General features: G+C 48.7%; 2 protein-coding genes across 2 annotated transcripts; one reads left to right on the plus strand and one right to left on the minus strand.

The window, feature by feature from the left end:
• Positions 1 to 1,447: 1,447 nt before the first annotated feature.
• On the plus strand, positions 1,448 to 12,295 carry LOC128721972 (D(2)-like dopamine receptor). Its single transcript, XM_053815783.1, has 7 exons — positions 1,448 to 2,510; positions 7,710 to 7,934; positions 8,023 to 8,221; positions 8,316 to 8,561; positions 9,989 to 10,274; positions 11,454 to 11,677; positions 11,740 to 12,295. Exons 1-7 carry the CDS (start codon positions 1,448 to 1,450, stop codon positions 11,924 to 11,926), a joined length of 2,430 nt encoding a protein of 809 aa, XP_053671758.1. The 3' UTR covers positions 11,927 to 12,295.
• Positions 12,296 to 17,975: 5,680 nt separating this feature from the next.
• On the minus strand, positions 17,976 to 25,091 carry LOC128721751 (histone acetyltransferase KAT6B-like). Its single transcript, XM_053815539.1, has 2 exons — positions 22,643 to 25,091; positions 17,976 to 18,037 (listed from the first exon to the last, which is right to left on the minus strand). Exons 1-2 carry the CDS (start codon positions 25,089 to 25,091, stop codon positions 17,976 to 17,978), a joined length of 2,511 nt encoding a protein of 836 aa, XP_053671514.1.
• Positions 25,092 to 27,705: the final 2,614 nt, after the last annotated feature.

The following is a 27,705-nucleotide window of genomic DNA, read 5'->3' on the forward strand; positions in this document are numbered from 1 at the left end:
CGCCCGGAAACCGCACCACAATTGCGTTGGAGTTTATCGAGCCGCCGGAGTGCGGATGGACCGGATGGATGAACGGGGTTGAGCTTGGCTGATTGGATGAGCTTCCGGAATGGGAGGAGGCTTCGTTGTCAGTTCCGGTTTCAGCTTTAAAAAGAAAGATATATCCGATTGGTTTAGCACTTTTGGTTACGCTACATTTATGCAAGTTAAACTTGCGCGATCGCTTTCGATCGTGTGGAAAGATAAACAATTCGCAATAATGGGTTTTAGTTGGAGCTTTACAATTCCTGGAGGTGATACAATTTACTATTTATCATCGACACATTCGATAGGAATATGGTCGCCATCGTATTGCTTTCGTTTAAAACGACAGTTTGCTTGTACGACACTAAACAATTCAGACAGTAAAAGGGCTTACTTAAGACCAAAAGTGTGCAATAAAACTCCCACTTTTAGTTTACCGTTCGTTTCATGTCGTTTATTGGACTTCATGTGGAGCCGGACTCACCACAACACTTTGTTGAATCTCGCACATAGATGCACTTCGGATGCTTCTGATCGCCATGCAGCTGTATCTCTTTCCCTCACGTGGCAGAAGAAAAAGAAGCAAAAAATTCCATCTTGTCATCAAAGTAGGCACTAACTATTTATCCAATGAATTACATCGGGCGAGCCTTCACTGGAGCAGCATTCGTTGTTTGCCAGGTTCATTTGGCTGTAAAAAGCCCAATCCAACGAGCAAACGTACTGTGGCTGCATTCAGCTTTCAGCCGTTCTCTATCGCATTCACAACCCACAAACTTGTGTGTGCAGCAGTCAAAGTATGCGCCCGTTACGATGCACTGAAACTCACGTTCAAAACCATGGGTTGCACGTGTGTAATGCGAGTGTATTTGCACACGCTTTCCTTGTCACCGCGGGTGTCCTTGCTTGGTCTTGGTAGGCTACGATGCCTACGATTACGTACGTTGCCAAAAATCGTGTCATTCTACGAGCAAAGCGTGTTTTACGCCTTTTTGTGCCGTGCGCTGGGTGAGTTCGGTTTTGTCGGTAATTAAATACTCGAGCATGCAACATCCGGAACATTTATTTCGGCCACGCGTGCAAACGTCTCCCTGCAGGACGACAAGCAAACCGGCTAAATGAATCATTTGCATACGCAGTAACAACCTCGCAACCAATCAAGCGCTGTGTACTTAGGGCTCGTTCATCAAGCTGAGGCTTGAATTTTGATAACGCCACATGCACGTAACCCCTGGCTCTCTCAGATACAGCAGTCACATTGACGGTTCGTTTCGTTTCACAGATGAACACCTGGTTGCCGGTTTAAGCGCCGGTCACCCAACCATCGGCAGGATGGTTCGTCGGTTCCAGCGGCATCGTGTTGCAGCAGTGTTTGGCAGCCCCCAACAGCGTACTCGCTGGGTTTAGTCCGGACCGCGACACCATGGACGCGGTGGAAACGGCCAGCTGGTGGTGCGACCATTGGCCGTCGTGGCGGTTCATCGTGTCCTGTGCCAGCTACAGCAACAGTTCCAGCTCGCTTCTCTGGGGTCCCGAGGTGCTCTGTCGATTCGATGATGGCACTGGTCGATCGAGCACGGACCAGCTCGAATCCAGCGACGCACCGACGGTGGATTTACGCCCGACAAATGCCACAACCTCGGCTAGTCTGTATCGGGCTGCGACCGAGTGCTACCAGACGTTCAAGTGTGGTCTCCATGCGCTTGTGGCCGGTTCCGCGGATCAACAGGATGTCGTGCCCGTACCGTGGAAGGATGCGTGGTACGAGTGTGCCCCGGAACCGGCTGTCTCGCTGGCAAGCTGGCAGAAGTCCTGCGAGGTGATCGCTACTCACAACGTTACGCTGGTCGCACGGCAAGTCCTTCAACCGGTGTCGGAGTTGATCGTGCAGTTGCCACGGTTACTGCTGCAGGTGACTGGTGGTTGTTGGAACACCTCCGAGATACCGCTGTTGGCCAGTGACACCGATCGGTTACTGCAACGGCCGGTTACTCGCCAACCAACACCTTCAGTGCGACCGGTGACTACGGTGGAGTCGCAACGGCTCGTGTGTGATAGCGCGACCACGATCCAGGGTTCGTTCTTCGAGAATGACGCGTTCGAGCTGGTTGGTGCGTCACTGCTCGAGCCGATCCAGTGCTGGGTGAGCGTCGAGCTGCAGAATGCACTCGGTAGTCACTCGTGGTTGAACGGTGTCGATCACTCGATGGCCTCTGCTCTGGCTACTGGATGGAATCAGACGCAGCTCGCGGATGAACTGCAGACGAGTGCCCCTGGTGAGCTTGAGATCCGGTACGAGTGGAGCTTCCTGTTTGTGATCCTGTTCATCTTTGCCGGTGGGTTGGGCAACATTCTCGTCTGCCTGGCGGTGGCGCTCGATCGGAAGCTACAGAATGTCACCAACTACTTCCTGCTGTCGCTGGCTATCGCCGATCTGCTCGTGAGCTTGTTTGTGATGCCGCTTGGAGCCATTCCCGGGTTTCTGGGTAAGTAGGGTGGGCAGAAAAAAAAAGCATTGGGTGTGTTTTGGGGGATCGATTTTTATGAACGCCTTGATGAATCTTTGACGCCTAGTGCATCTGTTATTTAAAATCATGATGGACGGGCAGGTTTAGTAAGCAGTCAGATAGGTTTTATCACACCGAAGTGATATCGTTGATGTTAGCTCGCATGATCAGTTTTGTTTGCAAACTGCTGAACGTCGGGTAACTAAAGTGTAAGAATGGAAAAAAATGCGAAACAATTAGTAACGTCATTTCCATCAGTAACTGTCTGGACAGCAACACTGCATCTCTCGGTGAACCACAAATGGAGTCGCCCAGTTATTGACATTTCATCGGATTGTTTCAAGTTGGAAACATTTTCGTCGTCGCAGGTGGTCGCACTCAAATCTTCCATAAACTTGGAGCAGAATAGCCACAGAAATGTTTGTGAAAGATGGAACTTTAAGACCTCCTTTATTTTTCACTATGTCAAATGCAATATTTGAATGATTTTTCGCTGATAATGTGACAAAAATATCCGTTTCAACAGATTTCGCGGATTTGTAACTTATCGTTGCATTAAAATGGGTGAATTTTTAACTATTGTTTTTTTGTAAAATGCTATCATTTTTTTCCAAATCGGTCCATCATTACTCAAACTCCAGTAGTTTCAAAATTTTAGTTTTCTTTGTTGGTGTTTGGTGCTTTATTTTGACAACATTTAAACTTTGAAGTCTTGTATTGCGCAGGCTAAATTACTTACAGATCGATAATATATTTTTTTTCTTAGTTCAGCTCTGCTATTTAAGAAACTACCACGAGTCTGTTGCAATCTCGGTTTTGGTTGTTGCACTTTGTCCTGCTAAATGCCCGTCGAGTCTACTTGGTGAAAAACAAATCTACCCCATTTATCATTGAATGAACGCGTGAAAGGAATAGGTGAAACATAAATTTTTAAGCACTCGAAAACGACCCTTTCAAACGCAGTGTTCCCTTAATGTTTTGCGTACACTCTGCATCCAAAACAAGCACCACCTAATAGCCACGTGGTTCGTGGCCCCTAATGCAGTATGAATTCACCCCAAACACCCCCAATGCCACAATGGGAAATGGTGCGTTTTTGGCGGGAGAAAATTCATCACCGTAGATCTGCTGACCAAACCAGCAAACCTCTCGGGCATCCAAAAACGGGTCGCCCTATGAACGGCTAGATGCGTTCTCGACGCTACACGTTTTTCCATCGCGGTCACAAAAGCATCCCACACAGCGGGTTTTTAAGCACACAGCGAAAGTTTAATCAATAATTTAAACACCACCAACGAGCGTACAATCTCACAGACTCACCCCACAAATGGCAGCCCGTTGTTGGTGACGAGCCTGCGAATAATACGAAAACGCGTGGAACCACAGAAAGGGAACCAACAAATAAATAAATGTATCAAAACGGCCCAAACCACGCCACGCGTACAATCCACCCGACAGATACAAATCATCATTAATGGTGGCGTGCTTTTGATGTGCGCGTGGTGCGTAATTCGCGTCGGAATTGGACTCGCCACTAAATCATTGCGTTTTTGTTGCCCCCAGCGGGCCCATTTTCCAGCCACCCCCCCCCCCCCCCATGGAACGAGAGAGCGCTTCGCTTCGCTCGGTTGAAAAACCCATCACCGCATTCACCGGCCCGCCTTCATGGGCGAATATCGATCAATCGTATATCGTCTAAGTTCACCCGAGTCAGGCGGCGGTCAGTACGATGGCCCCCGATTCTGGAGCGACAGTGTGCAAACTGTGACGCCGGTTGGCGTGGCTGACGGTCGAGGAACGAGGAACTTGTGCGAACAACAGCAAAAAAAAAAAAAGAAAAGTGTGTACAAAAGCCCGAACGGCTTTCTTCAAAAAACTAGCCGAATTTCCCACGCTTCCGTTTTTGTTTTGCTCCTACCACCCGGTCGGGCGCATTCCGCTGCATGGAGCGAAATTCCATTTCTTTCTCCCCATTCCAGGGTTTCAGCGATTTTTTGTGTGTGTGCCGTGGCACCAAACCGGTTACATTTTGGCCCAAAAAACCCGCCTAGCTGTGGCGACGAGACCGGGCTTGGCAGTCCGGAGAGATTTGGGGTGGAGCAAAAAACAAACCAAAACTACCCCTACCACCGAAAAAAGCCACATCAGACAGGATCCAGGAACGCATGGAAAATGTTGATACAATAACTGAACCGGATTCGGTTGCAAACCGGAGGCTCCACAACGCGCGAATGCGCGTGTGGTGTACGTGTTCAAGCGGACCTGGCGAGAGAGAAAAAAAAAAAACAAAAGGAGAAGAAAAAAGGATGCCCCGTAGCGCAGCGTCGAGTGCGGAAACTCTTTAACGAACGGGTAGGAAAGCACACCGACGAATTGAATTGTAAATCCGTGGGCTTGGCGAGCAGGAAACGAACGCCAATCTTACGCCCGCCAGGAACGAACCGAAATGCCCCGGTTCCGATGGAGGCGCCTGGTGCCGATGGAGGCGCCTGGTGCCGCATCGGCAGCAAGGAAACACGAAAGCTTCCGTTTGATGGTGGTTGTGCGGTGTGGGAGCTTGCCCTTTACAGCATCCCCGCGTAGGCACGTGGGTGGTAATGGCGGTTGCTGGTTCCGTTCCGGCTGCGAGTGAAAGATTTATGGCGGCCAGCTTCTATGCGCCATTATTTATATCACGTTTTGTGGCAACCGTGGCATCCACTAGCCGCTCTCGGTTCCGACACACTGTTGCAACCATGCGCACGGGCAGAGGGGAAGGAGGGTAGGGGGAAGGTGGGGGGGGGGAGTGGAGTTCTTTGAAAGAATTCATTTCACTCCAGTCGGGGAGTAAGCCATCTCCTTCTTCTCCTTCTCACGATGCGCGGCGTGTCGAAACAAATCTGGCACCGGTTGTAACCGAGTGATGAATGCGCCTGACGGGCCGTGCGGGCAAATCATCTGCGCTCTGCTCTGGCACCACCTCAAGTGGCAAACACCTCGCCGTGTTTTGCTCTGTTTTTTTTTTTTTAATGCCCTAAGCGACCCTCAACCGTGCGGAGCTCGAAATAAGCCCGAGCAAATATGTGCTTCCAGGACGCGTACGGTCGCGGACAAACTCGCAAAGTAATAGCGGCACAAGTCACACCACGAAACCGGTGGTACAATTTACTGGCTACAATTTACCCTTTTACCATGCGCACGGGAACGGAACTTTGGAGCGCTCGCGCAAACACACAAATATCTTGCGCCAGACACCGAGACCGAGTCGCGGAAATGAGCGTGCATGAGATGGCGAGTTTTCGGGGGGCCTTTTCATTTTTTTGGGAGAGCAGGAGCAAAGCAATGCCATCGGGGCGGATTATGAGCTCCATTAATCAACTGGCAACCGTGGCCGAGCGGTGTGTGTGTGCGCGCGTACCTGTGGAAAACCCGGGCCCGGAATCTCGCATCGCACACACGTGATCGTGAGATTCATTACCGGCGATGGCGGGTCAGTGCGTACAAATGGCGGTAATCTGTAATATAAAAGTACGGCTGCCAAAAACCCGACCGAGGAGTTCGAGTGTGCACCGACGACGAACGGAGCGTTATGTTTCTGGCACGCTTCCGGTTTCTGGTGTGGAGTTTTAGTCGCTTCACCGACGACCCCACGCGAACAGCTGACTGCGTGATAACGACGGTCGGTGTGGCATTTTGTGTTTTTTGTTTTTTCTTTTTTGTTTTCTTTCCCCCAAAGCTACCACTCGTCGTCACCGTAAATTGTATTCCAAAAACATCATATTTCACATTACGGCCGAGGGAGCATTGTTTTTGATCTCGCCCATAAATTACACCGGAAACGCTACCTCAGCGACCTGCTGTGTCGACGTTTGCTGTTTGCGAGGGGTTTTCATCGTTTTTCCAATGCATTTCCCCGACAGCTTCGACAGTTTGCGATGCGTGATTTATTGCGTGCCGTTAATGCTGGCCCATGTGCCGGGAATCAACACGTTAAACCGCTTGGGAAGGTACCTAGCACGGGGTTGATAAGGGAGTGTGTCGGGAAATGAATGGTTTGTGAACGTTTCAACAATGCTTGATGATATCGAGCGTGCGGTACTGTTAAAACACCAACAGCTCTTATCCTTTCAAGCTCTTCCGCTTGTTTATGGAGTACGATGGGTTTCAAAGCTCAAAAGATAGAAAGAAAGAGAGAGAGAGGTAAATTAGACGAGAAAGTAGTATCGTATTGTCAAAAAAGGGCAAAAATGTACACATATCACAACCATCAACTAGGGACTTTATCGAAAGCGTACATTTACGTGCATAGCAAGGCTGTACAACTCGAGCTTGGCTATGGTGGCGGGAAAAAAGGGGTTTCACAGTGAACGTCGTGTTACGGTGGCAGTAAAGGATGAGAAGGAAGGATGCGCCATGCTGGTACAAATGAAACAGCATCAAACAAAGCGAACCCTAGCGCGCCTGGAAAGCAATTTGCCAAAGCGATTCGCGTCCCCATTTGAAAACGCACCATTCAATCGAAATAATTACAACCATTTCAATCACATCCACGACAAACCATACACCGCGGGCGCAATGGATGGCTCCGGTTTGCTACCAATCTGTCGGTTCTGGGAACTGCTATTACCCATTGAGATAACCAGCTGCTGCCATTTATGCTGCACATCAACGAGTGTTGCAGCCCAAGTGAGCCTTTGAAAATTGTTCGCGCGCTGAAGACGTTTGCACAACCCAACAGCCAACAGGTTGCCGAATAACAGGCACACATGGTGAAGTTTTTCATTCGATTCGCTGTTCGAAGCATGTTCGATTACTCGTTCCAATGACAGCCGTATGCAGATATCTTGACATGACGGTTTGATGCGTTATTCGAAGGAACGGCGCACATTTTCGCGATTGAAATGTTGCTTCACGTGTAAAATGCAACGATCCATTCACCAGCTTTCTATGGCACCGCTTTTCAAAGCGCGAGTCGCGGACATTTCCCGATTCAATAGCGTTCATTCGAAGCCACTCGATCGATACATGGTGCAATTCAAGTGCGCTTTCGGAGCCCACGGTATCGTTCCATTCAAAAAAAAAGTGGCAAAATAAAAAAAAAAGGAAGACACCAAATAGATGCAGCGTGGGTTGGGCTTTCGCAGGTATACCGCGGTATTTCACTGATCGCTAATGCTTTTCATCGTGCATCGTGCGCAGGATACTGGCCGTTCGGTGTCACGTGGTGCAACATCTACGTCACGTGTGATGTGTTGGCTTGCTCGGCTAGCATCCTGCACATGTGCTTCATCAGCCTCGGACGGTACCTGGGCATCCGGAATCCGCTTGGAACGCGTCATCACTCGACCAAGCGGCTGACCAGCATCAAGATCGCGCTCGTGTGGCTCCTAGCGATGCTCGTTTCGAGCTCCATCACCGTGCTAGGTGAGTCGGTGTGGCTGATTAAGATGATCGAGTACGCGGGCTTGCAGTGACTTTCTCTCTCTCTCTTTCACTCTTCCTTCCATGACAGGCATGATCAACCAGAACAACATCATGCCCGGTCCGAACGAGTGTGTGATCAACAACCGGGCGTTCTTTGTGTTTGGCTCGCTGGTCGCCTTCTACATCCCGATGGTGATGATGGTCGTCACGTACGCGCTCACCGTGCAGCTGTTGCGCAAAAAGGCTCGCTTTCTCGAGCAACACCCGGAGGGTGAGCTGTTCCGAAGGTACGTGGCCCAAATCCTACCAGCCAAAATTCGCCCCGCGATTCGCTCACATACCTTCCATGCTCTCCACATGACTCGGTTCGCTTCTTCACAGACTCGGTGGCCGGTTGGCGTCCTCGAAGCACTCGAACAACTCGCAAAGTGACGGTTCCTCGACGTCGAACAAAGCGGTCGAGATGAAGAAGTTCACCGTCACCGGGAACACCGGTAGCAGCAAGCAGTCGGCGTTCGCGCAACACGACTCATCGCCACCATCTTCGCTGCCGTCGGTGACTGGGACGCATCCTTCTTTGCCCTGGCGTTGGCATGGCAACACGCCAGGTGCCGGCAAAATGGACAGGTACGTACGCACGACAACTACTGGGCGCCTCCATTAACGTGTGCCATTTTCCGTGTCATCACACCCTTTCGAACACCTGCACGGGCTGAGGACCTTTCGACCGAGGTGGCCCATCCCTTACACGGGAGGGATCAATCAGTTCGGTGTTGATTTATAATTTCATTTATAATTGCTTCCGGGAAATTGCGTCCCCCAGGAAGGACTGTACCGATTGTCGCTAATTGATGTTCTTTTGTGGGTTCTGGGTGTGTGGGTGTTTCTTTTTTGTGTTTTTATTACCATTGCTCCGGATCGCAAAACAATAAAAAAGCAGCCCGGGTGTTTATTTGTTTCGGTTCGCGCGAATATTTACCACAAGCCCTCTCCCTACGATGGCTGTTGGGGCATTTTCCGGGAACCGGGTACGGGGGGTATTTAATTTACACCCACGCTCTACCATACCATGGTTGCTGTGCGTGTGTATCCGTGAATCCGGGTTTCAAATTAGCACTCCACGTAGACAAAAAGGACGAAAACCTCAATTTTGGTTGCATTCGTGCACATCCATCCGACATCCATTATGTAGAACGATTGCAGATGTGCGCGAGAAGATTCCGGCGATGGTGTGATGGTAAAAAATCGTCCGAGAAAGTTCACCCACAATGGCTTGCATTCGTTGATCGATGGAAACAACCCGGCCAACGCCACCCACGGAACACGGTGGAGACGTGTTTCATCGTACGCTTTGGGGAAATAGAAAACCCCTCTAAAAACTCCGTGCCCGGGATGGAATATTTGCGGCAACACAACCCACGGGACGCAGACGGGAATCCATTTCGCGACCATTTCGGGCGGTTGAATGAAAGGACGCAAACGCACTCGAATGTAAAATAAAGCTACGACGTTCATCGTTCAGCTGATCCACGACGTTCTGGAACCACCGGGCGCCTCCATCACGGCGTGCCCGTTTTGCGGGAAAGTGCGCACATGGCACGGCGTCACGTGGCGCCAGTCGGCTCACGGTGAATCTAGCCTTCGAGCCCTTCGAGAGCCGCCAGCCGGTCGCCGGTTTTATGGTGCATCCTTGCGCCTCCAACATGCTTTCGTTTCCGAGCGTATCAGCTCATCTGCTTGATTGAACGCTGCATCGTCCGGAGCGTACTACTGGCCCTCGGTGGTGTTTGGGTTTGCGCTTTTCACCAGCCAAACCCCAAAAGCATGGCCAAATGTCTCGCTTCCAGATGGCGCCCATTCCCAGGGTTGTGGCGCTTAAAAGCACCTCGGTAGGCCAGCATCCGGTGCGGATTTCGAGAACTAACGGACCTCCCAAAGAAGTCACGGTCGCGCCCTTGTTCATAATTCGACAAAACTTCATTTTCGCTCACTCAATTAACGTTTCGCTTTCCTTTTCGCACTTCTCCAAATGGCGACCGGTTCCGGTTGGGCAGAATGAGCTCAATCAAGGGCAGCATATCGCACCCGCACCTCGGTTACACGAACGGTGGCAGTCGGACGCTGGGCGGCGGCAAACGATCACGCACCGTCTGCGACCAGGGCACGCAGACACCGGACAGCATCGAGCGGGAAACGCGCCGGCAAAAGTTCTGCTCCTTCCGGATCCACCTGAACAGCGTGCCGACGCCGGCGATCAACTTCAACCTGAAGTTTCTCGGCAGCAAGAAGCGCACCAATCTGTCGGCGAATGCGGTCGCCACCGAGCAGAAGGCCACAAAGGTAGGTTCGTTTTTGCTTGCAGGATGTTCCGACGTGCTGTTTGGCCCCATCCGGCCAGATGTGACCCGTAATCGGGATCTTAAAAAAGACGAATAAAACGAGAGAGCCGAAAGGCTAGCCTCCGGTGGCGCTTTAGCATGCGGATGGCTTCGGGTATGCCGAAAATTGCCACCGAAAACCGTACCAATCGCAAGGAGCATCCTTCGGGGGACATGTTGCAGATGCAGCAGTAACGTTTGGTGGCGTCTGGTTTACGCTTTCAGCACGGATTAGCCGCACCAAAGGCTGACCGGAAAGTTTTGCGACCAATGACGCTGGTAGCCCGAAGCCCATCGTTGCCCCCTGAGGTTAGCTTCCTGATTACGAACCCACCGAACCGACCGAAGACTCACCAAATTAGCGCGCTTCAACGGGAATTTCACGGCGCATGAAGCCACGCTCAGCTTTTGCTTAAAACGAACAGCCAAAACTGGTGTTGTCGCAGTTTCGAACGAGAAGAAGCTGCCGCTACTTTCTGACCGTGCCGGGAACAAACTATTCCCACCAGCTGCCGGGAACGGTTTGCTGCATTGCGCACAATATTTTGCATTCTACAAGCTGCAGCTCGAGCGACCACGGACACACGCACCGAAAGATGAAGATAAAAAAAAAAGAAACCCCGTTCCAATTGTACTCCCACATCCTGGCTTTTGCGTACACGGCCAGTGGCATAGTTTCACGTAGGTCGGTGTTCGGTTTTATGTCCACGGAAGCAACAGGCTCTGGCGCTGTCGGCAAAAGGGAAAACTTTTCGCCTCGCGTTTGGCCGCGAGCTCCCGGAGCGGCCTGTGCTGATGGCCCTGGGGCGGGAAATTAGAAAGTAATTTAAAAAGTTTCATCACTCCCACCCACCCTCCCTGGTGGCACATGCACAGTTAACGGTGACATGCTTTGAGCAGGCTCCTTTTTACCTTCAAAAGGACCCATCGGATGGTAAACGCTGGAGAGTGGATCCACGCTAGCTACGTGCGCTCGGTTGTAATTTAAAAGAAAACCGTCCGGCCTGTGCGTGTGACAGTGTCTCGTGTGGAAAGCAAGCCCTCCTTTCCGAAGAATCCCTCGTTAATATTTCTCTCTCTCTCTCTCTCTCTCTCTCTCTCTGTCTCTCTCTCTCTAACTCTCTCTTTACTCCATTGGCAGGTCCTGGGGCTGGTGTTTTTCACGTTCGTCTTCTGCTGGGCGCCCTTCTTCGTGCTGAACATCATCTTTGCCGCGTGTCCCGAGGCAAAAGTGCCGGAACGGATCGTCAGCATCTGCCTCTGGCTGGGTTACGTGTCGTCCACGATCAACCCCATCATCTACACGATCTTCAACAAAACGTTCCGAGCGGCGTTCATCCGGTTGTTGCGCTGCCGTTGCGAACGGTACGCACCAGAAAAAAGCTCACCCTTTGCACGGGTTCTAATGCTTCGATTCATTTCCACAGCTCGGGACGACCTCCAAGGTACCGCTCGGTGACGGATAGCCGTGGTGCGATCAGCCTCTGCACACCGTCGGCTCTACCGTTGGCCATCTCGCTGCAAGGATCGTCACTGCTGACGCCGTCGACGACGCAGGCGACGCCATTGAACGACTTCCGGGGTAGCTACGAAATCACGGACGACGACTGCTGAAGCCACCATGGTTAGGTGATGCTGTAAGCGTTCCGTTTTTCGATCTCACGCTGCCGGCCGAGTCTCTACTCATGCGGTTCCTCCTAGCGTAGCGTAATCTCGTACAAAAAGCACGCGCACGATCGCCTGCTTCCCAGCGCGCAATGGGGAACTGTTCGTTAATCCTACCGATGGCAGCGGTGCCGCGCTGCCACGTTATTGTAATGATGTATGTTGTAGTCCGTAGCTGTTCCGATGCACCCTCCGGTGGCGGAGATTTAGAGTAAGCCAGAACAGAAAATGACAGTATTTTGTAAGACAATTTCGAGCGGTTAGCGTTGTTGGAACTGTGCACAACCTTAAATGTGATTTTATATCTATATATGTATATATGAATATATATATATTGCATAAGAAAAAAAGACGATAGAAATCATGCTGTGAAAAATCGAAGCATCCGAATGCACTGCCCCGTCGATTCTCAGGAATGAGACGGAATACACTGTTTCGTTCAAAAAATGGCTGAATTCTGTATTTTAGCAATACGAGATTGATCCACATCGTTCAACATTCTCTTATTGCAAATAGTTACCTGAAAGCTATTTACGATATGTTGAAGCAAAAATCTAACCTTTGGTCAGCGAACGGGAGTTCTTTTTCTGCTGTGTGTCCCCTTTTCCCTGCATTTTCCATTGCATCGGAATTGGTGTGGCTGAATTCATCATCAGCACATCATGGTAAGTACGCAACCACTGCCTGAATCAATACTGTTCTATATCAGTTGACGTCTGAATCCTGTACGACAGCGTAATTGGTGTCTTATCAATGCCTTTTTTGTCAGATTATTGAACACAAACGGTAAATCAAAATAAGGACATTCAAAAATAAAGCTTTCCAACCCAAACGGCGGTGAATCAACATGCACAATTACTTGGATACTTACAGCACTATTCGACGGAATTCGACTGTAGCTGAAGAGAAGTGTGGCAAAAAATCAGCGGTTTTCGTTTTTTTTTTATTAAATATTGAATAAACATTTTTACCTAGGCTTTGCTTCATGTACTGACAAAGTAAAGAAAAACCATTTCGGGTGATACGAAACGATTTCAAGATCCATTCACTCAAATCATATCAAAATTGAACATAAAACTTAACACCATACTAAGCGTGCTTCCTTTTAGATAACTGTATTCTAATGAGTAATCGGCACATCCGAAAGGGAAATACTTGTATAAGTGCGCAAATACGATCTTTGATGATATAAACTAATTCATTTTAGCCAAATTATACTTTGATAATCAATATGAAACAAACGAGCCAAACGTTGGAACTCGAACCTTTTGAAACGAGATATCATAGTGAAATATTTCATACCAGTTTCGCCATAAACCCGCTAGAGGGCACTTCATGGCCAAACGTACCGAATAACTCACGCCAAAGGATTCGAACCCAAAGTGCATCGCAGGTTGAAACGAAGGACATTCGTATTGAGTTATCTACAGTATTTTTTAAGTGCAGTAGCATTTTGGTCTAGTAGACATACTAGCATTTTAACATAGTATACAAAGCTATTGATACGTTTGATCAGCCTATAAAATCCTAATTCTAGCCTTCCAGTGCCCATAAAATCGTCTCGTTTTAACTACCCGTTTTCCAGTCGATGTCAGCCTCGTTGTGGTACAGAGCTAACATACTAATTGTTGAAAGTAGAGAAACGGCGAGATAACTTTATGGATGAAAAGTTCAAAAAAGAGAGATTTTTCATTTAAACGCAGTGTAGCGAACTTCGTATTCATACATTTTACGAGGCAATATTCTTTTCGACCTACTAGAAGAAGAAGATACGTTTGATAAATTAATATTGTAATATTTTATTTATTTAAACAAATAGTAAAATTTATTTATCTGTCACGAAACTAGGGTAAAAAAAATAGTCATAAGTTGATTGAAAACCAGTTCGCCACAATTCTAAACAACTTATGACTGACCATGCCAATAGTTACAAAAATGTACATTCAATTTCTATGGTGTTGAGTAGTTATATGATTTTACTCTAAAAATGATAAAAAATAGTCAGCACAAACTACAAGAGCATATGAAAAGATATACCATAATACCACACTCAAGCCAACAGGCTGCTCCATGAGCGAACTTCTCTTTTACGAGCCTTTGAACGATAATTAAAATGAGTGCGCATGTAGCACTCTTGGCGCTGCGTTGCTTAATTTTTTTCTTCATCTCTGCCAGCGTTTTCATTACTGTTGTGCATACTTTGCCTCTTTTCATCCACACTAGCCACCTGTGGCGGGAATCGCTGGAGAACCGTTTCCCCTACGTCAACCACTGGATGGTAGATTCATTTTTCGTAACTCAAACGAAAAGCAACCAAACCCAGGTTCCAAAGGGTTTGTACGAGCATTCGAAATGGCGCCTAGCTTCAAACAGAATGAATTCATTTGAATTAAACCATTTTTTTTCTTGTACTGCAGCACTATTCGCCATGCAATCGAAACGCCGTTTTTGAAACGCACAATGCGAACGAGCTGCATAATGGGACGGATCATTCGGTGCTGTAGCTTGTTTTTGAGGCTGCCTCGGTGGGATATCCGTCGGGATAACTAGCACCAACATTTTGCGCTGAGAAACAAACAAACAAAAACGTGCACTTAGCTCCATTTATCGTTCATCAGTAGGTGCCAGAAATTCAACGAGCATGGTTCCTGGTGACTTTCAATCGCTCGATTTAGTCGCGATGAAGCCCCACTTCGCTGCCACCATCGCTAACGATTCGTTCATCCACGCGGTGCCGTATGATGTGCGGTACCATCGCTTACCTTTGGTTTGAGTGCCTCTCAGGTAGCGGAAATTTCACGTACACCGACCGGTCGGAAGGTATCCCTTTCGAAAAACATACTCGACCGGTCCCTGATAAGAATATTAATTAAGCTAGATTCGACCCTCTCGTGTCGTACGTGAGCCCGAACGGATGCGCATTTGGGGGATTGTTTCCATTCCCCCCCCCCACCCCCTTTCCACCCCACTAACACCTCCCAAAGACCTGTTGGATCGCTGCGAAGGGCCACCGGTCGAAAACTGGTCCGATTTGCGCGACCGCCAGCCAATCCATCTGCGCCATTTTTGCACACACACACACACGCGCGCGCGCCATCTTTCCCAAACATAGCCTGCTTCGATTGCAGCACGACACCATGGCCTGCTAGTCGTCAGACGACACCGCACGCACGAGTCACGGGAACCGCCATTAAGGACCGCTCGACGCCCGCACCTCAAGGACCTCGTCATGGGCGAACACTTTCACTGCCGTCGAGGTCCGAGGCCGGTGTCACTTTCCCGATTCGGACGAGGGCGCTCGCCCTGCCCGCCACAGGACCCCGAGTCCTGAAATCGAAAACTTTTTTTTTTTGACTCACCACCCTCACCAATACCGACGTCCGACCGACCGAGTATCCGCAGGACAGCATCCGTCACGTTATCACACGGAAAGGGGCGCGCATCCGAGCAAACTTTTTCTCAATTTCCAGCTCCCCCTGTTATTGCCTGCTTTTGCATTTCCCTTTTGCGCGCACCTTCCGACCAGCCGGACCTATCCCCACCGGAGCGCCCTTTGCCCCCTCCCCTACCCCGCCCCAGGCCGGCCACCGGGGGCCACTGCTCGGGATGCGAACCACGCACGGGCCAAAGGGAAAAGTTTGCCTCCCTAAATGGATTTCCCTTTATGGCGCGAGCCCGGTCCGACCCTCGCCGAGGGCTGCGGCAGATCAGTCATCAATTTTCCATTTCAAGTGCCGGGTAACGTCCCACCCGTTGGGCTGGTCCGGCAGCACGCAGCGGGAACGATATTGAATATCGTAACGCCTCGAAACGGGGGTGGAAGGTCCTTGAACGGCCTCGAGGGCAACTCCTTGTGTGTGTGTGTGTGTGCACTTAACTCAAACGAACGGAAAGCGATCGGACTGCGCTTGTTTTGGAGCGCCCGGGTGTCTGTCCACGGGAGGACCACGGTTACGCAGAACAACGTCTGTTTGAGGACAACGCACCGTGGTCATCGTTCACGCACGCAGAGCGTCATCGATCCGCGAGCCGTACCATCGTGAAGCATCAGCATCGGCGCAACAGCACACATACACACACAAAAAAACCCACCAACCCACGGTCGCGGGCCAATTCGCGGCCCATTTATAATTCAACCAATCATCTGCTTCCGCACGGTGGGATTCGTCTACCGAGGGCCATTCGCTGCCGGGCGCTCAAAGGCACGCATGCAGCTCGGAAACCGCATGAATATTCGAAACAATTACTATCATTTATGGTTGCCGAGCTGGGTTGTTCCTGGTGGAAGCGAGCGGACCCCGAGCACCAGTTATCGCTCAGCTAGGCGGTGATCGGTATTGGGGAGCGTAACGCGCGTACCATCAATTAACGCTCGATCGAAGGACCTTCTCAGCTCGACGGTAACAAGGGAAGAGTGAGCTCAAGCTCGATGATGCGTTCGTCGAAACCATCGGTAGAACGATTTGTTACGTGATGTTCTGCTGCACAGCGAACATCGTGGAGCAGCGAAAACACGTGCACGTTCGATGCACGAATGTGTATTTCAATTTCGAGGAATTTAGCGAATAAAGGAGCCCCATCATGGAGCGAGGCTTTGCAATCATGGAAATCGATTCTGGGAAAGTGGAACCGTACGACAATCCCGAGTGGGTCACATGGTCCGAAGGGTAGGCAATAAAATGACAAAGGGGAACGGAATTGTTCATGCTTCAAATGGAGCAATGCAAGGCGTTTTGTTGCATTGTTCATTTCATCTGCAGGCATCTTTCAGCTGATCAGACGCAGAGAATCATATTAGAAACAAAAAACCCGACACACGATTTGCATAATTAATGTGAGGGCAGTTCGACCGATGCATGAATGCAGCATTTTTAAAAACACTATTAGTGTCAGTAAACTCTCCTAACTCTACTAACCGAGGGAAAATCCTATTGTGGAAATGGAATTGCCGAAGCATCTCCCACGGCATGTTTTTGTACGAATTGTACCACCCGGTCCAATCGTCCAACGGTGGGTCACAAACAGACAATATATTGAAGCGTCGTTCAGCTTTAAACCGAAAAGGTATCTTTAGGCCTTATGTAACGGCTTAGGACGACGCCGTATGCTTCTCGAAATCGCGACCATCGCGCAGCGAAACTGCATCCCTCAAGCTGACCGAACCTGCCAAGCAGTAGTGAAAGTTTTGCTTCAGCATAAATCAGCACCGCAGCTGTTCCACACGCCACCAGTTTCAATTTCATCCACCAATTATGGATGTTTTTAAAACCCATTATTACCGGTGATCCATCAGAATTTTTCCTTCGTCCAGCCAGCCAACCAGCCGTCCCGGGTGGAAGCAGAACCGAACCTGCTGATTCATGGCCGGACGCGGGAACGTGAACCTTTGCCTGCCAGCAACCGAACGTGCGATGGCGGTCCTGAAAATGGGACCTACGATAAAGTGAAGCAAACGACGGGAAGAAAACCCAAAACGCCCAGGAAACTAGGGCGGGCGCAACAAAACAACACAAGCGCGCAGCGCCCGAAAAGGAAACTGGCGAGTTTTCCTTTCCGCAGGTTTTCTTTTTTCTTCCCCCCCTTGACAGCGGGCAGCGGGTTTTATTCGTTCGCTTTCATTCGAGGCGAAGCTTTCGACTCCCCGCACACCACACCAAACACGCGGGCTGGCTCCTTTCCGGCTCGGTTTGGCTCGCTGCGTCGATCGAGATAGTAAATAATGGCGTGGAGAGCGCAGTCGTCCATCACAATATCTTTTCCCAACTTAATTGAATCAAACTGCACGGGGAAGCTCGAGCACCGGGTGGCGAGCGACCCGATGCTGCCCGGTTCACGCCGGAAATGGGCCTCTGCGAGCGTGTGCGTGTGCGTTTAGGTGTTCGTGTCTCATTATCAGTGAGTGAAAATCAAATTTCAACGCACATAATAAAACACATCAAGCAGCATAATGTAATGCCCTTTGATTCGACCAATCAACATTAGATGGGTGGGGCCTGGCCTACGTTGTCCATTGTTCGAACCGGTTCGAGTGGTTCTTAAGGCTCGGTGTACGGGACAGTTCTGCAAGCGTTTCACGTTTTGTCAGGGATGATCCTGGAGTGAAGCTTTCGTTGGCAGTTTCTCTTCGCTGCATCCGGTTGCGATGCGAACACCTCTACAAACAATGTTTGGCAAACCACATTGAAGTAAAATAAACCCGCAAACTTCTCATTCGTTGTTCTGCTGTTTTCAGCTTCAACCGATTCATGCACCGCGGGATAACTTTTAACTTCGACGAATGAAAATAAAAAAAAACACCTCTTCAGCAACCCTTGATTCGCATTGTGAACGCGAAGGAAAACACACGTTCAGTTCCAAAAGCTGCGCCTACTAGCTAAACTTTCGCTATAATGAGTAGCATCACTCAAGTTAGCTGCGTCTCCGGTCGGGTGATCATGTTTCTGTGCCTGTGCATTGCCAATCTCAGCGTTTTTTCTTCTTCCTCCTTTTTTTTCCCCCTCCAGTTAAGCAATATCCAGGCGCACTCAAGAGCGTGCTTCTAACGCGGCACGAAATGGGTGCAAAATTGGCACGACCAATCCAGCATCCAGCAGCCGGTGTGGAATTAGCAGAATATAATAAAGATGGAAAACCCTCGTTCCTCGTCCGTATCAGGAATGTGCCGCATCATCCTACATCCAAACAAATAAAAGCACACACACACACACACACACTACGCTGGATGGCACGGTCCGTAGGCGCTCGATTGCATGCTTTCGCTGCGACTTTCTGAGAACACGCTGGAAGCGCAGCATTCCACCGGCTTGTTGCACGGTAGTGCGCAGATGTAAAAACAACACCCACGGAAGCAGTTAGTGTAGAGTTTCATCAGCTGGAAATTTCTGCTATCTTCAGGGTAAGAGAGCACACTCGGGCGCCTCACTTTTCCGTGTTTGAGTTGTTTCAAGTATGGTCCACGGTGCGCTGCTGAAATCGTTTCGCTCCAGCGTCGTCGGAGATCGAGCGAACTGACGTACTGTGTTTGGTTGCTGTTCATCTTGCAATTTTTCCTTCACGTGGCTCTGGTAATGTAGTACGAGAATTCTTTACCATTTTTCTGAAATATGCCAGCTAGGTATTTACTGTTTAGCTCTATGGTCAGCAACATCTAGAATCAATTGCCCATCAAAACATGTTTCTGTCCTCGAATTATTGTCCTTTAATGTATTGTGCTGCCGAGTTACGGCACACCGTTGGTAAAAATATTTGTTCAGGTTTAAACAGCTGTTTTTTTAAACTTATTTTGTTGTTCGTAAGTTACTTCACAGCAAGATATGCTGCATGGTTCAAACAAGCTGATAAGTCTTTTCTCCCTCTGCATGATGGATTCTTCCAATGGCACAATTCCAATTCGCTAATTCCATAGATTACATCCCACGCCTGCAACACAACACAAAATTTACGCGCACTCTAATGCCGTGCTCAAGGGCCAACATAATGGTACCATGATATAACATAGCTCATTCGCTCAACACCGACGTTCGCCGCACCAAAAAGGTGTTCCTAATCGGAGCCAAAATGCGAGGAAAGCGTATCGCTGGCCACCCCCGAAAGTTCGTCATCATTTTTCTTTCGCCTTTTGGAAAAGGCCCACGCGGCGTCTACCGGTGTGTAAGAACACGCACACACACACACAAAAGCAAGTCCGCTCCAAGCGAATGATAAATCAATTAAACCGTTTTTGATTACCTTTGTTCTGACTTTTCCAAAACAATTAGCAAAGGGCGAAGCGGAGCCCCGACAGCGCGCGCGGGAAAACCTTCAGCCGGTTTTCCTCCTTTCCACCGACCCCGGCCCTGGGCCCTTTGCCCTTGACATCGTTATGCAATTAGTCGCAAAAGCGTAAACGCCGCCGGTGGGAAATGGTGATTTCATGAGTTCCAAAAAACGGTGCGCTTCACTGCCGGCCGAAGGCGAATGGGCCGGAGCGTTATCACTTCGGGTGGTCGGTGGTCGTAGGGTTTCATGGAAAATTTTAAGTCATTTCCTGCGTACCCCGCACGCGGCCACGGGAAAACCCACCCGGTTCTTGGCCGCCGGGACACCACGCCTGCCGATGGCTCCTCGGGGAAGGCAAAGTTTCGGGGAGGGACCACTTAAATGTTTCACAGGCTGTTGATTCATGGCGTGAACCCTTCGTTTGTTTGGCGTGTAATTTCGGTTCCGTCAAGTGTGGGTGGGTGTGTGTTAGTTTGGAGTGCAGCAAAGGATCGTTTAATTCAACGCTTCACTCAATTACACCGAGATGTGTGCTTCACACCAGGTAAGTATTCAAATATGGTTCTTTCAACACCATCGCACTGGATCTTCCTGAATTGTCCTGTCCTTTCAGCTCGCAACTACAAACATTGCAGCGTAGAGCAGCTATAATGGCAGAAGTGATTTCCTCACAAAACATCGGAGCAAATCCTCAGCGAAACGATGACTTGAAGCGGGCGAGCATCAAATGAAATGACAAATAAAAAAATCACCTTTCATACTCTTTTTTTTTTTGCATCCCACCATAACGATAGCAGAAAGCCAAATGTCTGGCAGCTCTGTGCAGTTTCAAACCAAGCCGCATGCTCTATTGCCGCCTGCCCCGAAATGTACCAGGTCATTCCATTGTCGTTAAATGTTAACGTTAACCGACGTTGGTGTGTTTCTACCGGCGGCAATTCGCCAACACCGCGCACTAATTACACCTGAGCAGCGCAACACTTCGCCACGTCACCAGGACCTTTGCTTTGATTGCTTCACCGCGGTAGGGAAAACCCTCCCGTCACTGCATGATTAATTGAATGCTGCTTTTCCCGCACATCGGAAGCCCTTTTTCGGCGAGGCTGCACGGGCTCTGTCAATGCCTTCGCAGCTGCGAAAAAAGGGGGTCGCCGAAATTACGCGCCACGAGCCGGAACCAAACGATCCGGAGACGAAGAAAAAGACAAAAATGCAAACCGGGAAAATCGATATCCGCTTTTTACCGTCGCCGTTGTCGGCCTGTTTCGTTTCCCACCGTTCCCCGGCACCGACCGGGTGAGGTGAATATCGTTTCGCAGTGCTCCTCGATCGGTTATGAATGTTTGGCCCATTACACCCCGTCGACCTCGTCCGAGCGCGTCCTTATCTTCGGCTTGTTCCGATCCAATTTCCCTCACCACGAGCTGCGCCGTGAGTAAGCGGCAGAAGGAGAGAAAAAAAAAGTATGGCGGGATGGCATCTTAATGCAATTAGGCGGTCATTTTTGTTCCGGCGCTTTGGAAGATTGGAAACCACTCAGCACAGGCGAGCCGGGGGAAAACGCGGCGTGTACAGGGTGGGAGGCGAGTATTCGCTATCGCCTTACAAGCGCCCCATCACCGAATAACAAATAGCAAATGCAATCAGTCTCACGCGTCCGTGGCGCGTTCAGGAATTAATAATTCTTCAACAACTTTACCGCTGATGGCAACCACCCAGCGTTGGAGAGCGTTGAAACTGGGTACGACCTGGGGTACGTCCTGGGTGGCTCTTAAGTGTGGCATGGAGGAAACGCATCGTAAGCAAACGTTGAAGGCTCTATGCTACCGCTCGTCGACCTTCGGATGTGGCCGTAAATTTTAAACCCCGCTTCGGAAGGTTTATCATTTTTCATGGCTGCAGTCCACAACGCCACTCGCTGCTGCTGGTGCTGGTGCTGGCACGCTGACAAACCAGAGCAAAGAGCGAGCGAGCGCACCGTGAAAAACACGTCCGTCCATTTGTCTACGCGTGATACCGGGCGCCAACGTGCCGGCTGCTACGTCTGCAGGCGACGGGAAAATGCAGGGACGCCAGGTTGCAGGTCGCCAAGATGTCTTTCGTTGCCAACTGCACCAATCGCGTCGTGGCAATCGCAACCACACAGCTCAAGATGCGTTCGAGTTCTTGTACGCGAAAAAATAGCGTGTACGTGTTCGTGCGAATGAAAAATCGTATCCGGAAACGGCGACCAAGCACAGCACCTACACCTTCTGCACGGTTGGGCAACGGATTTGCCAGGCAAGCGAACTGTGGCGGCATAAATTCACTCCGTACATTTAAGCCAACCCGTTTTCGCTGTTCGTTCGAAGCCGTAAATTAGCTGCGCATAATGAGCTCGTCGCTACGGGTAGTTTGAACAATGAGCCAGCGCACCGTTTACCTGCCATTTTACTGATGTTATTACAAACGAACTAACGCCTTGCTGGAGGGCATGGTTTAAGCGAAACGATAGAATATATTTCGTTAAATATACGCAACATTATATGGTTCGTGGTAACGCCCCGCCATTAAAATGCGTTACATTCATCGTATCGCTGTTCCCATTGCCTAAGCTCGTCCTGCATCTGTTTAGAAAAGTACATCGTCCTGAAACGCTTACCCGTGCTCGCTGGTCGACTGGGGTGCTAACATGAGCCTTTTCTGTATCACATCGAGCGATAGTTTTAGGCTCAACCGCAAAATCCAACCGCAGGCGTTTCATTTCGGGCGACGAAATCTCCCGCCCGATCCGGGCCCGTTTTACCCGTCCCATTCCTCTGACGTTACTTGCAGAGGCAACCGTCCCCTGTAACCTTTGGCGCGTTGTCTTCGGAGTGCAAGAAAAGCCTTGATCATCGTATCCTGGCCACCCGTCGCCAGTCGTACCGTCGTTGACCGTGTCCTGCTGCCGGAATGGAGCAACGGGTGTAAATCCATGTCTGCTCTTGTCGGGGGATAACTTTTGAATCTCGCTTTTAGGCGTGCCCATGAACGCTTCCACGCTGTCTAGCGAAATATCCTCCTCGGAGGCACATTCGGCAAATGGTCCGCACCTAGCGTTTGCTGCAATCCTTTCCCTTTTCGAAACCAGCGCGTCTGGTGACAATTTGCAGATAGCGGCCGGTGAGCCTTCCGATGAGCTAGTACCATCCGCATCGGAACGTGTTGTTGATTTCGACGATCTCTTCGATTTCGGGGTGCCAGTTGTCAACGAAAGCGACAAATCAAACACGGCGTTACTGTACTTGCGGGAAGGTATTCTTCTTCTACCGGAAGTCGTCACAGTAACACCTTGCTGCAGAAGCGAATCATTATTCAGGCTATATTCGGTGTCGGCAAACAGCCGCTCGATGTGATCCTTCCTCCCTTCGGTGCTTTTTCCTGCCGACCTATGCGTTTCCGGTTCCTCTTTATCCGAATTGTTCAGAGCTTTGACTAAACATTTCGTCGCCATCACGTTGCCAAGGACAACGTCTCGCAACTTCGGTAGCACCATCCCTGGATATGCTGAGATGACCCGTGCGGAACTATCGCGATCGAACGTGAGCTCCATCTGCTTCAAGATGGCATCCGTGCGTGTCCTCGGTATCCATCGAAGACAAGTGTCACGGAGCTCAATTCCTTTCCTCGGCTGCAGCGTTCGCTTGTAGTGGCAATCTACAAGCCGCCAATCGATGCATATGAAGGGATGATTGGAACGAACACATCCTGTCCGCTTGACTCGATATCGAATGAAACCGAGCGACCGGAATGCGGCCACTATGTCGGTTACGATTAGGCCCGTTTCGTGCGAGATGCCCTCTAGCGTTAGCACTCCGTATCGGTTGAGATGCAGGTATGACAGCAACACGGAACACCAGTACTGTTGATACGACAGACGGCCCAGATCCGACAGTGGTCTCTCGGGGGTTCCCGGCTTTAGTTCAACTCGGCTCAACAGATAGCTGAAATCGATCAAAAATCGACCGTAACCTTGGCGTTGGTACTGCGGCAGCGTAAGAATACACGACACATTGTAGCGCAGGTGGTTGAGCTTTTCTTTCGAAAAGTAACCCACCATGTGGTGGCCGAGATGGTCGCGCCTGGTTAGAATGTAGAACAGGAACGGCTCAACATCGAAGTATAGCGTCTTGTGGTCCAGGAACAGCTTCGCGAGCAAGCACAAACTTTGGCAGTAGTGTTTCTGATCGTTGCCGTCTACCTCGAACACGGCAACATCCCCGTCACGATAGATCTCGCAACCTGGTGGGTGCCGCAGGGTGCACTTATGCTGGTGACGCATCAGTTCGTCATGCGTCTGCAGGTATTTCAAGCAAAATTCGCACATGTATAACATTTTCAGCTTGGCGTACTCTTGCGGAAACGGGCTAGAATACCACGACTCGATTTCGTACTGGCCGAACCGAATTGCTGACGGTGTTCGGGGAAGGTCCTCCTGCTCCAGTGCACACCGTTTTATAAGCACGTGTCGAAAAATGGCCAGATCATCGTCCGTTACCCTGTCGCCGAGTTTAATCCTTATGGCCTCCACCCTGCCATCGATCAGATCGGCTTCGATCGGATGTGAGTTGAAGACCTTGGAACTATGTGCTGCAATTTCCTGTTTCAAACTTTTTTCGATGTTTGCCTCTGGCGTTTGGCATTTAGTAGGTGGACGGTACTGATGGTGCTGTAGGCAATGCGCACAACGCCAGGGCTCACACAGCTTTTTATCCGTGATTTTGACCGGCGGGTCCATACACTGGAAGTGGAATTTTCGCGAGCATCCGGCACATTCGACGACGCATAACTGGGCACGGCTGATGCTTTCGTTTAAGGATGTGCAGCCGTCGCAAGGTTTACATTCTTCGCAGAACCATCGATTGCCAACAGATACTAGCTGTGATAGCGGAACCGCTGTCTCGTTACCCGTGGATTTGTTCGAACAACTGTCATGAAGCGATATTCCGCAACGCTCGCAAGAGCTCATTGGTTCCGGTTTACGATGGTTAGGACCGCTGTGGCTAGTTTTCAAACACTCGATGCACAACACGTTTGAGAAAGGGGACCGTTGATATTGTCGAGCTGAATATTTTATGCCAATCTGCCTAGCCGCCTTCTTCACCACACGGTAGATCGTTTCTCCTCGTCGTACCAAAATCTCTATAAGACCACTGCTTTCTGCTTCCATGAGCCGTGCGGCAATAGTTTCTTCGTTAAACACATGCCTTTTGCGTATCACCTGACATATGCGTTGGAATGAAGGACTCTGTTTTTTAGCCAGAATGGATTGTATACCATTTAGTATCCACTCGCACCACATTTCGTCACTTACTTGGGTTATCGTTTCACACATTGTGAGAACTTCAACAGATGCGCTCTATTGGTGAAATCCAACTGATCAACAGTATGGGCTACTTTTCCGCCATACTTAATGTACCACACCAGTTCGTTAGCTAGCTTAGGTATATAGCTCCAATCTACACGCCGAAATTAGAGGTAAACATTTTCATAGGTAAACGTTTACCGTACGACATCCCAAATGACGATCCTCTATGTACCTCAGAAGTAAAAATCACTGTACGTAGCAGATGTGAGCTTATTATGCTTATAAACACTTCAAGTCTCGTAGGGATAAAATATCAAAGTACCACTCGTCTCGCACGTGAGCACGACCGTTAAATGCCAATCCTTAACGTATAGATAAAAATAATTGAACCGCACAATGGTGTGGCTAAATTACAGCGAAATTGTCTAACTGCTTATCATTTAGAGTACACAACAGATAGCGTAGCTGACAATTATTATGATTATTTACTACTAAATAAGTTTGTTCCAATGTATTTGACAGTTCTAGTATTTTGACATTTTGACTCACAAATCAGCTTTTGTTTCACTTTTAGCTACAATCTGTAACAATGTGGTTCACCATGAACTATTTAGTTTAGGTTAGAATAATAGGAACTGTGAAACAAATCGCGTGTAATATTGTACTGTACGGCGAGTATAAATGATCAGTTGTTTTAAAGGGGTAAAGTTAAATAAAAATCAAAAACAATCTGCTTCAAACATTAAGTACGAATGGAACTGATCCTTACTCATCCAGAGTAAAATATTTACTCTAGTCTACCTGTGTTCAATTAAACCATGTCGGTTTAACTATCGTTTGTTTTTGTCGTTGGAGAACCAACGCTAAGTGCTGTAAGTAGAAAAGCGGATAACCATATTTCACATTCGCGCTAGAAGAAGAAGATGGTCGAAAGAGGTTAAGTCTAACGCCAAGGGAGCGGCATAGAAGTGGAAAACCAACAGACTCGAAAATTGAAGCGTACTTTCCATGGTTAATTCGTGTGGTTTAAAGTTCAAAGCGACATAAGGATAAGCAGAAATTCATAATGCTAAAGGTCACCCTAAAAACAGTGCCATGCAGGAGCAAAAAAAGACAATGGCTAAATGTTGCGTTAAGGTAATTATATCCATCTCAAATAATAAGGAACCGAATTGAAATGTTTGTTGTTGTTTTTTCGTTCATCTGATTTAGAAGCGGCATGAATAACGTTTCCCGCACTGTAAGGTAAGCTTTGATGATAATAATATAATTGCAATTGAAAATCAAAATCGTGAAAAACATCATATTGGATTCTGGTTTATTCTTTTATTGCTTCTCAAGCATCGTTTTCAACATTATGGGTTGACGGTGTATTATAACCACTAGAATAAGAATTACATTTTCATATTGCTGTTTTTATGTTTAGAATTTGAGATTCCTACATCAATCACGTAAATAAGCTCTAAAACAACATAATAATACGATGTAAACCAATCGGGTATTTCTGGTTAAAAACCGGAACCCATCAAAAATCCTTGACGGAAGCAAAACCTAGTCCAACCGCCAGGGAGAAATGTCTGTTATCCAATATAGAACAGAATTGGGACAATCGTTGGCAAATTTGTGCTGGGCCATCAAAAAAACCGTTCAATCGGAACGGATTTGAATATTGGATGAGAAAATAATTACTCTGCCGCTTGTCACGTTTCTGTTCATTCGGAATTGTATACACAAAGCAGTACGGAACAAAATAGGCAGCCATGTTTGTGTTGGAGGCTTACTTGCTGTTTGTCGGTTCAACAATATCGCCATTCGTTCTGGGATACGCTCGATTTACTATCCAGCATGACGTGGGACAGCAGGAAAGATGCACTGAAATGGGTGAAAAATGACAAACCACAATAATCCCCGCCAACAAAACACAACAGCTCAAACGCTGGTTTTCTCAATAGTTCGCAGACTTTTTTTCTTGGAAATGTTCAGCTGTAAGTATCGTTTTACATAGCCTTTTCTGAACATTTCTCCGTCATTCTGCTTTCTTTGTATAACTTTGTTCTTTCCTCATTGGATGGACAAAATCTCTCCAAATTTAAGGTTCGTAAATAAACTGTCGACGAATTAACATCACTCTTAAAGTACTGTTTTACAACAAGTTTTTGTTTACCAATATATAGAATACTTCTCTGTCTTTAGTATATCTGTCATGGAAACGGCTGACCTCGCTTCAGCAAAAGCTTTAATGTGCAAAGTCAAACAGCGGTATGGCGCAAAACTTATGTTTAAGCTATCCTCAACGCACCGTTGGCGCTTGGTGTACCAATGAAGCAGAAACTGAGCACGACTTTGGTTACGGACCTTTTGCTATTACCTTCTCACAAAGTTAGTCCTTGGTAGAGCTCGAACAATGTGCAAACATTTGCCCACGATCGCGTTTTGCCCATTAAAAAAAAACGTGGGCGCGTTTCGGTAAAAGCTGCTAGGCAACGATGTTTTCAAATATTGAAATGCTTTAAATGCACTACTTTTGTAACCAAACCACGCTTGGGTGGAAAACTACTCCGTATCCAACACGGTCCCATTAAAGACTTGTTGGAACCGAGCTTCATGTACTTCAGATCTTGTTACCACCGTTCCACGACCC

The sequence above is a fragment of the Anopheles nili genome, chromosome 2 (assembly GCF_943737925.1).
Source record: "Anopheles nili chromosome 2, idAnoNiliSN_F5_01, whole genome shotgun sequence".
NCBI classification, from domain to species: Eukaryota; Metazoa; Arthropoda; class Insecta; order Diptera; family Culicidae; genus Anopheles; species Anopheles nili.